Here is a 14,373-nt window from a genome sequence, read left to right on the forward strand (position 1 = left end):
GGGTTGATCGGGAAAACAGACCGGCTCTTTGAAATTTGCTGCGTAGGCCACACCGAGTTAGTGATGTGATCGTACATGCGTTGAAGGGTTTCAGGTGTTTTCCATTTCTTGGTGATCTGCCTGCCTTGCTCCTTCTGTCCTGGGTTTTTCTCTACTCTTCCAGCTTTGCTGTTGCATTGGTTTAATTGTTCCTGATCCTGAGCTGGTAACCTGATCTTGATTCCTGCATTCTTGCCTCCCCTTGGTATTTGGATCTTGACACCAGTGTCCCTGACCTAGAATTGAGACCTAGGTTAACTCGATGGCTGCTGGGAAGGGCCAGAGCCTCCACGTGCAGTGTCAGCCCTGCCCTCCTTGGGCCGCGTGATCTGCTCTCTTGCAAGCCTCCTGTGTGGGCGGGCCGCTGTGGGGGGAGGTGGGAGTCTGCAGGGCTGGCTTTCATTTTCCTGCCACCTCGGGTAGTTTTGTTGATTCTCAAGGGCCCACAGTGCTAGTATTTGATTATCCAGATCACCTGTGGGATGCAGAAGCCATGGCTATCTTTTTTTGAATTGAGACTGCATTCCAGTGTCTTAAGCTCTCATTTGGCTAGATCAGGGGGCTTATTAGGAAGACCAAATGAATAGCCTCATATGATTTCATGTTGCTAATGTTGCTTGAGTGTTGTGAATGAAACATGTCAGTGGAGCACTTCCGGGGAGGGCGGGTCCCAAGGAATGGCAGGGCCGCGTGCCCCGCGCCCCGAGTCCCTGGTGCTGTGGGGCTACAGCTCCTCATGTGCAGGTTTCTTGTGCTGTTGCTCCTAGTGTTTTGCTGACTGTGGGTTCTTTCTGCTGACAGAACTGTATGTAAACCCCAGCAAATGCCGCAGACAGCAGTAGTGCTCTTCTGGGTGTTGCGAGGGAGCGGAGTTGTGCTGTGTTTGTGCTCTTCTGGTTGGCGTGTGTTGTGATGCCTGTCTGTATCAGAAGCTCCCAGGGCGACAGCTCTGAGCAGCCTTTCTGGTCCAAGTGGTGTGGTTTGGAAATGGTCGCTCTAGGTGAATCTAATCAGCCATTCAGTGTTTCTGAGGACTCTGGATACCTAGTTTCTGAAAGCCTTTGTCTTCACTTGACTGACCCGACTTGTGATGTAGGACTGTATCCCAGCTTGTGTATCAATAGTTATTTGGAGAAGCGCCTGTCTCACCACACCTCTCTCTTAGGTGAGAGGGATGTTTGATACACCTCTGCACGTTTTCTGCCGTTCTTTGTTGTCTCACAACCATGCCTCTGAAGCTGTCAGATTCCTCTCTTGTCTCACGGTATTGTCATGGCTCCCAGAGTGGTGAGCCGTCATTTATGATCTTCAGGCCCTTACATACTTCAGTGCTGAGGTTAACAGTGTGCTCTTTACATGTGGGTGATGTCATTAGTGAAGGGGAAGATGATACCCCACTTGTCAAGACACATCAAGCTTGTCCTCAGAGCAGCTCGTCCCATGATGTGGTAGCACGTGTTTTTGGAACTGATCTCACAAGTTGTCTGATGATGCACAGCAGAAATACGTATAAGGAATTCAGTATCCTCAGTGAGAAGAAGGGGAGGTCCTGCTGTTAATTTGATCAAGATACATTTGAAAGTTCATTAAGCAGATTCTAAGGACTTGGATGGGCTTCCCCGGTGGCGCTAGTGGTAAAGAACCCCCTTGGCAATGTAGGAGATGTAAGACACCTGTTCAGTTCCTAGGTCGGGGAAGGACTTGGATGGTTTTGCAATTAAGAATTAGTATTCTTTCTTCCTGCCTTAGTAAAAGCGTGTGTTTTCATAATTTAAAACAAATGATTTAACGCACACAGTTTGTTATTCTTTGACATTAAAGGCAGTTGTACATTTGTGATCAGCATTACAAATACTTTTTTTTTTCCTTTTTTTAAAATGGTTTGTTTTGGCCAATGTTGCCATCTGCTTTGACCTTATTAGTGACAGTATTGTGAGGTATCAGGGACATTTTTGTGTGTGATCTGTTTAGAAGACTCTAGCAGCGAAGGCTGAGATTCTTGCTGCCTCTGTGGGGCAGAGAATCTTTGTTTTGAAATGAGGAAACTGAGAATGCCTAGGATTTCCTGCAGCTCAGAGGAAGGGGGCAGCCCACTGATGCTCTGCAGTGGTTTCTGGGGTTTCTGCCTTTGCATCTGAAGTGAATTCTAGATGTTGCTGCTGGGAAAGCAGCGTATTTCTTTGTAAGGATCCAGTGTTTGTAAGAATCCAGGGGTCCTTGGGGATCTGAATGTCATCCTTGCTCCCCTAGCCCCCACCTCACTAACTGAGGTTGATCTGAAGTCAGCCACTGAGTGGCAGGGGAATCTCCTTTGTGTTTTATTCTTAGATACTAACCTTAGGAGGAGTGTTTGGCAGGGAAAGCATCATGAACAAGGTTGCATGTCTGGCATAGCAGTGTTGGTGTTTGTGGGAAGTGGACACTTTGAAAATATGTTTATTACAATTACATTGATAAAGAAATCCTTATCCTCTTCGTTGTTTGATTTTAAATGAAGTGCTGTCAAGCCGTCCCTCTGCCCCTCTTTAGTTTCTTTGGAGAGGAGTCTGCCCGAGACCCCGTGCCTCGTGGCCGTGTGGGGTCTCAGTTCCCCGACCAGGCACTGAACCTGCACACCCTGCGGTGGAAGCGCAGAGCCGTAACCACGGGGCCACCAGGGAAGTCGCGCCTTGTCCGCTTTAAGGTTTTGATGTCAGTAAATGAAAATTCCTTGTAACTTGAGGCATTTATCAGCACATTTGATTTCTAAACATTCAGATTATAAGAGAAGTTAGGTAGTATAGTTGGCTTCACCTTTGCTTACATTTCCAGTGTCCTCATTAAGGACAGATTCATAAGGGGAGGGAAGTTTGTTCTCCCTGACATGCTCCACTTACTTATTTCAAATGGGAGAAATCTTTTCCATACACATTGCTTTGATGTTCATTTAGAAAAACTTTCCTGGTAGGGACTTTGATTACTAAGTATTCTGTCACATGACTCATTGATTATTTAAGTGTTCTCCAATGCGAATCACTTACTGGATTATGAACTAAAATCATTAATTTGAATCTACTGCTGTTGTGGGAGATGTATGCTTATAATTAATCCCCTCTTTGAGTCCTTTAGGCCTTTTGAATTAGTTTATTTTATTAATTGCTACATATAACAAATGTCGCAGTGCGACCCTAAAGCTTTAGTATAACTGAGAGCTAGCTGCCCTTGGTCAGTGTCAAACAATTGGGATGTAATACCAGTCGCTCCCCTTGCTCTGCACGTCACTTGGACAAGATGTTCAGAAAGTGTGCAGAGGTGATGACAAGGGTCCAGGAGCAGAATCTGTTTCATGTTTGAGCAGCAGGCCCTCCAGAAGCCACAGGTTCTCTTCTGCGCTGACAGTAGTACTCAAGAATATTTTACAGATGAATAGGTTTTCCTCCCATGCTCATGATCTCAAACTACAGCTGTGCCAGGCGCTCTGTCTCCAGTTTGGTTAGTAATAATCTTGTGTATCAGTCAGATACTGGGGCTTCAGTTAGGCCTGCGGTTCATGTAGTAACATGTATCCTTTCTGCAACAGCAGCAGCGTTTTTAGAAATTGGTCCTCAAGGGCCAAATATTGATGATAACTACTAAGGTTTATTGTAAATTTAGAAAGCCATCTAACCAGTGTACGGAAAGAAAAAACAAACTAGCAAGGAGGGCATGTTTTAAAACAGTGTTTTGTAAGTGTGTGTATTCAGGAAATATAAGGAAATATAAGTGTAAATATATTTACACTTGTAAATATAGAAAAGTAGAAAAAAATAGTGAAAGTGAAAAAAAAAATCTTTACATCTATTAATAGTGACAGTTCTTTAGTAGATCAAAATCTTTCCCAACCAGAGGGTCGTTTACCTTTTCTTTCCTATTTGTTTCTAATTATTAGAAACAAATTATTATTATTATTTGTTTCTAGTTCTTTGTCCTTTAAATTTAGAAACATAGGATTGTTAAATGTTTTTAAAAAGAATTACCTTCCCAAATTAGTATTTTCACAGCTACACTTTTAAAGTAAAGTGTAAAGTGTTAGTTGCTCAGTCGTGTCCCGACTCTTTGAGACCCAGTGGACTGTAGCCTGCCAGGCTCCTTCATCCATGGGATTTTCCAGACAAGAATACTGGAGTGGTTGCTATTTCCTTCTGCAGGGGATCTTCCCAATCCAGGGATTGAACCCTGGTCTCCCGCATTGCAGGAGACCACCTGAGCTACCAGGAAAGTCACACTTTTAAAAGTTACATTTCTACAACAGGAGTTAATGTAATTTAAATGTTTATAAAAATTATCAGTGTTTTGAACAAATATAAATTACATTTCTGGACTAATTTGACTTTTAAAAAATATCTCTTTTGAGCAGACATTATGCCAGTGTTGATATAAAAGCAAGATTATTCTCCAAACTATGAAAATACACAAATGGGGGGGGGGTTCTTAATTTTAAAAGTACCAGTGTTACTTGTTTTTATTTTTCATTCTTCCTCTTTTTTTTTCTTATTTATCTGGGCAGGACATTCCGTGTGAGAGTTTAAAATCAGTATATACAAGATGAATTTTAATTCCTAAATTTTATTTGGTATGAGGTACTGTAGCTAGCAAGCAGGCTATAAATTTTAAGTTATAAAATCAAATTTGTTTGTATTTGGAATATATGGAGTTCCTCATTTAGTGTGGAAAAATAGAAAGGAGAGACTGACTTCTTTTCCTTATATACCTGCTTATTGTCCTGTCATGTGAAATACATCTTGTATACTCTGCCTCTGGCTTCTCTTCTGTAAAATGCACTCAAGAATTATAAGTGACTGCCTTCATCCCTTTCGAGAACATCGAGGACACGTGCCTTGAAGTCTTTGGAAGACTAAATGCCACCTTGTGTATTTTTGTATACTAACTTGCCTTGTAAGTATGTGCTGTGTATTGTAAGTGGCGCGGTGTGACATTGTAAACTTTTTTATGAGAACAGCAGCTGTTTGCATGCCTCCACATGAACCTGTAACTTTGTTACTGTTTCACACTTTCTGAACTTGTTTCTTTGCTGCGCATAGTGGGAACTGTCCTCTGAACATCTCCATGTTCAGCACAGATCCTGGGTGGGTGACGGGAGGTGGGGTCCTGGTCTTCTGTGGCTGTCTGCTGGTGTTGTGCAGAGATGTTACTGCGGGGGCGTGGGGATGTGTCCCCCAGGTCTGCGCTGTAGGGATGAAGAGGGACTCGTCACCTGGGGAGCAGACAGACAGCCTTCTGCCTCCTCACTGTCAGGTTTGCGTCCACATGTGTATGTGCCCTGCAGGCTGAGTCATGGGTTGGAGGGTCAGGTAGAACTTTGTTTCTAACATACAGAAAGTGTGGTGAAGGGGGGGATGCCAGTATAGGGTTTGGGAGACTCGGGTTGTAGTCTGGGGGCTGGTTCTCACTTTTACCTGTTCTGGGCTGTTTTCCACGTGTGAAGGAGGAGGCGGCTGGGCATAAGGACGCAGGGGGAGCGAAGGGGGCCATTCTTGCACTGAAAGCCTTGCTTGCATACCGTTCTGAAATGGTGACTAACAGCATGTAGAGTCCTCAGAACTCCTGAGGATTGTCTCTGTGAACTGGCTCAAGGCTGGCTCCTCAGGACTTTCTTTGTATTTGCATGTGGGGCTGGTTTTCAGTGCCCCACAACTTGATTGCATTCCTGCCAGCGTGATCAGTAAGCACTTGTGGTTAAAAGCCTGGGTCCCTCAAAGCATTCCTAAGGGCCGTACTGTGCAGGTTTTTTTCCTAAGTGCTATTGTGGTTTTCAGTGATAAATTGTTCTTATAAAGTATAAGAAAGATTATAATTTTTATGTGTGGTTCTTTAGTATTTGTGAAGTTTGCTTGCAAATTTTCAATCTTGTAGAAGTGGCTTTTCTCTAGTTTGTAAAGTCATTTTGTGTTTTTGTGATGTCTTTTGTCCTTCTTTTTCAGAGAATCCGGTCGACAGTGGATGAAAAAGAGCAGAAGCAGCTCCTCATGGATTTGGATGTAGTGATGCGGAGCAGTGACTGCCCATACATTGTTCAGTTCTATGGTGCGCTCTTCCGAGAGGTAGGAACAGGCCGCGTGGGTCTTAGCTGACCAGTGAACAGCTACTTGGAATAAGTAAGAGAATGGCAGCATTTGATTCTCATCTTCAGTTAAATGCCTTACATTAGTAATATGTTGATTTCTTAACATTTTAGTATATCACTGTGGTAATTTACTCTTAATTTCTGCTGCTCATGTTCCTTGGATTGGGGGTGAATTTGTCATTTGTGAATGCCGTATTTCCTTCTTCATTTATAAATATTTTCTGTTTTTTAAGAACCTGGCACATCAGCTGGCTTCTAAATATGTTACTGTTTTTAGATCTATCTCTTTTGTCCTTGAGCTCCCTCAGTACCCCCCAATCCCCTTTTTAAACCTTTATTCATTTCCGTCATCTGCCTTTAACACAAGCATTTATTCGTGTCCACCCACAATCCTGAGTAAAATCCATCAGACATTAACAGCTATGGTAGAAATCCTTTCATTTTATTCCGTTTTCTAGATTTTTATATAGAAACTAGCGATTCAATTTCTTGGTTTCAGGATCATGTTTCTCTTTTGGCCTCGGCCTATTCTGTGTCCTGATGCAGGTTATCACTTCTGCCTCCAGCTCTCAGCATACTTACTGGCTTCCGGTCACCCCGCTACCTAAAGCAGGAAGTGAGTTAGGTCAGGAAGAAGAGCTGGAGCTATCAGTGAATACATGTGGTGTCCTGGACAGTTGTCACACGCCTGTGATGTTCATTTAGGGGAATGGGACTTGAGCTGAACTCTTAAGCATTTTAAATACTCATTCTCAGTTTGAAAATGTTAGGATGAGCCAGTACCAGCAGGTTTGTTATGAACTGGTGAGAAAAAAATGTGTCCCACCCCTTCTCCTTTTTGGGACTGGGTCACAGAGCATATAGTCTTGGTTTTGTTATTGTTATTGACTTAAAAAATACTATGTTGTAAGACTGAACTGAATGTTACACTGAATAGACGTATGTACTAATAGAAATATGAACTCTTAAAATTAGAGAAGACTTTAGAGGTTCGACAGTTAATTCTTCGCTAGTCCTGAGGTTTTTGTGTATCGTTCTGTACTCTTGAGAGATGATGATAGTAACTGGTAGCGTTCTCCTTCATGACACTGCCATCCCTTTGTTGAATCACTAGTTGATCACTAGGTAGTTCTAGACTTCCTTAGCTGCTTCTCCTCCTATCCTTGTACTTTTGACTTGAGTGTTCATTTTTATGACCAGGTCTATTGAATTTGTTAATTTTCTTCCCCATTTCACATAGTGTTACATCAGTCACATCAGCACACACAGTCAAGAGTACAGACACAGAGCTGTACCCTGGACTGGAGCATTATACACTGTCATTCTGTTTGCAAGATGATGAATCTGGAACTTTCTTCATGTTGCACAGGTTATGTAAGAGGCAGTGACATTGGCTGAATTTAGTCACCTCCTCCCTTTCTGACCCTACTTCTGTCTTATATTTTTCCTTTCCTTCCCTGCATCTCCCCACTCCCCGCAACACACACACACAAGTGTATAACTACGGAAGTAGAATTGACAGTTGGCTGCGCTGTGGGAGGGTTATCAGCATAATCAGGATAACGAATGTACCCATCTCTCCTCAGCTTCCTTGTGCCCCATAAGTGCTATACACTCCTCTCTACTGCATTGTCCTCAGGCAACCGCAGGTCTGTTTTCTGCCATGTGAATTAATTTGTATTTTCTACGGTTTTGTGTAAATGGAACCATACAGCATCTACCACTCATTTGTTTGTTGTCTTTCACTCAGCATAATTACTAATATTTTGCAGTTCAGTTTCTTTCAAAGAATTCTATTCAGGTTATCTGTTTCTCCTTGAGTGACACTTGGTTGTTCGATTTTATTTTTAGAAATCTGTGCCTTTTATCTAACCTGTCAAGTTCGTTGGTATAAGGTTATTCATAACAGCTCTATACTATCATTGTAACACCTGTGGAATCTTTAGTGGTGTTACCTCCCTCTCTCTCTCACACTCTGATATGACTTGTATCTAATTTTTTTTTCCTGATTAACCTGGTGAGACGTTTTGCCTCATTTATTAGATGTATTCCCAGCTGTTTTTTCCTTTCCAAATGAGTGGTGTCTTTTTAAACATTTCATTTTCTAGGTGCTTGCTTCCATTTAGTATATAAAAATTATGTTATTGGTTTTGTCTGGATATAGTCTCTGAAACCCTTATCTTGATCTTAGTAGCTAAATTTTGCTAGCCTCCACCTTCCGGTTCAGTAAATCCACATTCAGTAATTTTTATTTTTGTGTTTCAATTGTATGGTAATCCTGTGTTTTGCTTGAACATGGAAGTAATGTTGCTGTCAGTGCCTTTTGAGGCACCTCTGACTATTCCTCTTTTCTTTTTTTGTAAACGCAGCTCATTGCTGCTGTCCCCAGTTATGGCTCAAAGGAACTGCCAGGAGAAAAATATTTCCATTAGTTATGTGCCTTAGAAACTACGAGGATTCCTCCCTCATTCCATGATCACTCTTTGTCTTTCGGTTGCTTTCATATTTTCCATCCTTTCCCCCTTTCCCCTCATTTTCTTAACTCTTGTTTTTAGCCCCTGCTGGGCACTTTACTTTGTGCTTCACATGAGTTAACTCATTTGATCTTCATCAGAGTCCACTGAGGATGGGGCTGTCCCATTTCATAGATGTGGAGTTGATGGGGCCCAAGCTGATGCGATTCATAGGGTCGCAAAGAGTCTGGACACGACTGAGCAACTGACCTGAACTGAAAGCTGATGCAAGTAGAAAGTGGGAGAGCCTGAATGAGTACATCAGGCCTTCACACTCTTAACAGTGATTTTCCCACTTTACCCTGTTACTGCAGTTAAGCTCCCTCCTCACTGTTTTTGTAAGTAGGTGGGTTAAATGTACTTTTTCTCTAATTAAGAAATTCTAGTAAATCTGTTGAAATGGTATCTTTAGATTAAAAATAAATTGAGGTGTGTGTGTTAGGTTACTAGTGTTAGTCTCTTGTGAAGGCTGAAGAGCACTGAAAAGAGAAGGAGACCTAAAGAGGAAAGTTTGGAATAACTATAAGTGCAGGTTCCCTGTGTCCGATCTGCTTTACAAGCCGTCGTTCTGCAGAGGTGTGGAGCTATGTGACTATGGTAGCAGCCGGTTCTGCTTTAAGAGTGAGGTTATTCATCTCAGCAGTCATGACCGCATGTGCACTCTCTGCATGTAAATGAGGTGTCCTGCACTGTAGGTGTTGTTAGGAGAGCGGAGTTAAGTCAACTGGATTCTGTCTACAGCTCTGTCACTGATTAGCAGTGTCATTCTGAACAAGCTGCTTTACTTCAGCAGGCATTGATCTCTCAGATAATCCGGGCCAAGTGTTGGGGTGGGAGGTCCGTACGAGAAAAATCTCTGAGGATACATCTGGATCCAAAAATTAGTAACCATGCGCAGAATTTTGTACAGGTAATTTTTGTCATCATCCATTTCTCTTTCCATTCTCTGGGTGCTGAGTAGCCCTTGTTTACACGCGCACGCAACGGACAGCGCTGTGAACGTGGCGTTTGCTTGCAGTCGTGTTTTCTCATGCATGCCTAGTGAGCTGTGCGGTTTTCAAAATAATTGTGTCTAATCCTTTTAATAATGTACTTTTTCTTGTGAGATCGTTCAGAGGTTTCTAGTTTGTTTTTGTTTCTTTTTTCCTTTTGTAATTTGTGAACTATTGAAGTTAGATCTCTAGTCAGGGAGGGAGCCTATCGAAGAGTATAGGCTCTTTTATTTCTCTTGTTTTATGGTCAAATTGCATTCAGGCTGGTTTAAAACACCCTACAGTGCTGCCAGTAGGTTTTGAATGGTTTGGTTTGATTATAGCCAGCATTTGTTCATTTAAGGAGTGTTTACTGAGCCCTTGTCCTGGTGGAATGTGTGTTCCAATAGGAAAGATGAGTGAAAAACATAAGCTGAGAAGAATGGTATTTTATATTAGGAGATGGGGAGCACTCTACGAGTAGAGCAGGTAATGGGATGTGAAGAGGATGACTTGCCCTGGGAATCAGGCATTTTTAGCGTTGGCCACTGAGAAAGTAGCATTTGAGCAAGGACTTGAGGCATTGGGTTTGCTTTATGTATATTTTTCTTTCTTTTTTATGAATTTGAGAAGCTGATATAATATCTCAAGATTACTGTAATCTGTTTACTTTCTTAGTGAGAACAGTCTCCCACATATTTTCTATTTTTATATTTAATTTGGCAAAGTTTGAAAATTTCATGAGAATCCAAAGGTTTTCTATGTAAGACTGTGCCTGTCCTTAAAATTAAGAGTGGAGAAAATTAGGCAACTAAATTTGTGTTTGAACATAAGAATATTCAGTCCAGGGCTTTAATAAGGAACAAAAATTACCACTCATTTAAAGTTAAAAAAAAAAAATTCTTCTCCCATTGTATTTCTGTTTTAAGTGAAGGAAAGTTGTGCTTAATGTTAAGCTGTGTAAGAGTGACTTGTGTCTGTTATTTTGTAGGGTGACTGTTGGATCTGCATGGAACTCATGTCTACCTCGTTTGATAAGTTTTACAAATATGTATATAGTGTATTAGATGATGTTATTCCAGAAGAAATTTTAGGCAAAATCACTTTAGCAGTAAGTACCTGGTTTTCAAATTGTTTGGGCTATGTATACATGCATAAAGATGTTGCTGGAGTTCTGAATGTCCTTCACAGAATGGTATTGACCTTCCTGGAAAATCGTTTGTAATAGGAAAAGAGACAAAATCTCTTCTGCGGGGTCATTAACAAAATAAGTCATAAGAACAATTTTCAAAGTACCAGTCTAGAGATACTTTTCATTGTTGAAAAGTACATGTTGAAATCATACATTTCAATAGTAAATACTGCAGTGTTCTTGTCATTAAAATCATAGTGAGCCATAATAGATTGTGCTGTAAATAAGGCAAGAAAAAAGCAATTTTCTGTTCCTCTTTCCTTTGTTTCTTTAACTATTTTTAAATAGGTTATATTATTACAGTTCCCCTTAAATTAATTAGAATTGCAGCAGTTTCCTTGAAGTTCTTTAAGTGAAACTCTTGACCCAAGTCTGTTTTCTTTTGCTTTTAAGATTTGGGCTGTTCTGTCTAAACTACAATTGTTGACCAGCAATTTCAGTAACCAACATTACTACTAATTTGATAAAATAACTTTTTACCAAAAAGAAACGAAGTACTGTTTAGCTTATGTATTTATAGTTTTGAAAGTGAATTCACAATCATTTTCTTTCTTGTTCTTTTAGCTAACAAAGGTCATTCACAATTTTTTCATAAAAAGTAACACATTATTTTTAATAGGGTATAATTAATAAGATTTCTTAGAAACCCCTGAGAATCTGAATTAATGGTGACCTGGGTTAGTGGATGTGTAAACTAAACTTCATAGGAAACTGTAAGCTAGGTATTCTGGCTTCCTGTAATTTCCTCTTTCTTCCTTGCCTCCTCCACATCCAGTATGATCTGCTGTTAATTGTCAGTTTATTTGCTTAATCATTAAAGGTTAATGTTGCAATATATAGATAGTCTCTGAACTGTTTTTTAGTTTTAAGAGATGTGTGTGTATAATTGGGCTTTAAAAAGTCAGATTAAATCTAGTTATTATAATATTAAGATTCATAGATCTTATGTTAATAATTTATTTATCTGAATTAATGCTTAATTTAAATGTTTTATGAGCTAAATGTTAAGATATATACCCTTTCATATAATTTTATAAAAAGCTGTCTAGTATAAACAGCCTTATACTAGAAACTTGTTCATTATTCATACAGGTATATGAAGTTTTATGTTGTTCAATTTAGTCATCTCTCCAATATACCAAACCAAGCTTATTTTGGAGCTTATTGCTATTCATAATTATCATTATAGAATAACAGTAGAATAATAATAGCTTATGTTATTGAGTGTTTATTTGTGTCAGGCCAAGATCTCATGACATTTTATGTTCATAGCAACTCTCAGTGATAAATAGTGTAACCCCCTTTTTGCAGATAACAGGTCTAAAGCATGAAGAGTTTAAGTACTTAATTTGCTGTGAAATTCATACATTTGTAAGTGTAAATGATTTTAAGTCCAGGCAGCCAGACCCTAGAATCCAGCTGTTAAGCACTCTATAACAGGATGATTTAGAAACTGGAAAATATAAAATGATTTTATCCTATATTACAATATATGTAGTATGTACTAATAAATCATTTATTACGTATTTGCCTGTGTTTCTAGACCTGGTGATCATCTTTTATGTTAAGCACAACATTCAGAATTACTTTGTGTTAAATCCCTCCTTGGTAATTAAAAACCCCTTGAACAAGCCCAGCTGTGTGAAACACTGAGCTTGTGCTTCGCTCTTCTAATACTTGATGGCTTGATGACAGTGGAGACTTGGCCTTCCTAATGGTTGGCCAGTTTGTCACTTCTCCTTTAGTGTGAGACTGTAGAAATTTAAATTCAAGTCTGTTTCCTCTAATCCTTGAGAGATCTTTGATTTCCTGATCATGAGCAGTGATCAAACAGTAGGATAAATTCTGGCTCTGCAAACATAATTTTGCAGGCTCCACATCCAGTGAGGGTGAGTGAGTGTGAGAAACTGAGAATTTGGAAAAACGTGCTAAACAGGAACCGTGACTATAGGATCCTTCTGTATTAAATATATTAATATCTATTCTTGAAAAGTTCGATGGTATGAGAAAGATTTTACAGCTTTTTAATGACTCATTTGAAAATTGGTAAGTTACCTGTTTTTTAGTTTTCACATCTAAAATCATAATTTAGCATCTTCGGTTAACCTAGAACAGAATATCGAAATACTCAGTTTAAAAGAATGCCAAGACCTACCTGAGCTGTAACTTTATGATCCACTGCTATGCTGTTTGATTAGAAGGAAGCTGATTGCTTGTCCTGTCTTTCTCTGTTTTTTCTCCCTAGACTGTGAAAGCACTAAACCACTTAAAAGAAAACTTGAAAATCATTCACAGAGGTGGGTATGACTGTAGCAGCCTTTCTACCAACTAGGGTCAGTTAGCTTTTTTGCTGTGATTTAGAGTGCTCTTGATTATAAGTAACAGAAAAGCCTGTTAACTGGCTTAAAGTTCAAAGAAACTCCTTACCTGTCATAGTGAGTCCAAAGGAAGGGTGGCTGCAAGCACAGAGTGGTTAGGCTGCAGCTCTCTTCGTTTGGCTCTGCTCTCCGTAACGCGTCAGCTCCATTCTCAGGGGAGTAACAGCTGAAGCAGGTCCTGTGTCAAATCTGGATGTGGTGGCTCCTTGAAGAAGAAGCTTTCTCTCCTCGTGTGGCTGTCTTAGGAGCAGAGAAATCTTCCTTATGTGTCTCTGGTATCTTCTCTTGTCTCATTCACCAGAGTTGCCTCATGCCCTCACCTAAATGAGTCCCTGGTGAGAAGCATTAGTCTACCCTGATAAGCTCAGGCCAGTCAGGACCCAGTGCTTGGAGGTATGGGTGGAGCTACACCGAGGAGGCTGGAGATCTCAGTAAAGCCGAAGTCCCCGTAGTAGGGACCGCCTGGTTAGGAGCGGATGCTTGATAGGCAGTCAGTCGTGTCAGTGGTAGTGAGCGCTCTTCTCTGGAGTTTTTGGTAGATCAGCTTCTGAGTTACAGGCAGATACTTTTGTACCCTGTATTTATTTTTATCCTTACTTTTTATTCATAGAGCCATGACAGTGACAATGAAATGGATTGAAAGATTGAGAAAGGTACAGAGAATTAGTGAGCGAGGGCGAGAATTGGCCAACTAGCTGGTTTGCACCGACTGGCTCAGAGGTTAAAGCGTCTGCCTCCAATGCAGGAGACCTGGGTTCGATCCCTGGGTCGGGAAGATCCCCTGGAGAAGGAAATGGCAATCCACTCCAGTATTCTTGCCTGGAGAATCCCATGGATAGAGAAGCCTAGTAGGTTATAGTCCACAGGGTCGCAAAGAGTCGGACACGACTGAGCGACTTCACCTCACCTCACCTCAGAGGAGCAGGTGGTAACCTAGGGGCCATTGTGGCCAAATTGTGTAAAATCTGGTGAAGCAAATGAAAAGGACTTACCTTTCCCATGTGTGCAGAAAAGTGCACCCACTCTAATAGGTATTTTCCTTTCCACAACCCTGTAAGTTAGGAATTGTTGCTTATATTTTGTAGACGAGAGGATCATGGGTGCTAAGTGAGAGTTCAAAAGCTTGCTCTAGGTAGAATTTTGAATATCAGACCTAGGGCTCAAACCTTTGCTTTTC

At 40.7% G+C, this 14,373-nt stretch overlaps 1 protein-coding gene across 3 annotated transcripts in view; it reads left to right on the plus strand.

Annotated features, from left to right (window-relative positions):
- The window catches only part of MAP2K4 (mitogen-activated protein kinase kinase 4), an 80,428-nt gene that overhangs the window by 51,151 nt on the left and 14,904 nt on the right, over nt 1-14,373 (plus strand). For all 3 annotated transcript variants that reach the window (XM_042255678.2, XM_027974872.3, XM_027974871.3), the window contains 3 exons: nt 6,000-6,119; nt 10,618-10,737; nt 13,064-13,115. In XM_042255678.2, coding sequence (XP_042111612.1) covers nt 6,000-6,119; nt 10,618-10,737; nt 13,064-13,115 — 292 coding nt within the window. The remainder of the gene's footprint in view (nt 1-5,999; nt 6,120-10,617; nt 10,738-13,063; nt 13,116-14,373) is intronic.

This window comes from Ovis aries, chromosome 11 (genome assembly GCF_016772045.2).
Source record: "Ovis aries strain OAR_USU_Benz2616 breed Rambouillet chromosome 11, ARS-UI_Ramb_v3.0, whole genome shotgun sequence".
NCBI classification, from domain to species: Eukaryota; Metazoa; Chordata; class Mammalia; order Artiodactyla; family Bovidae; genus Ovis; species Ovis aries.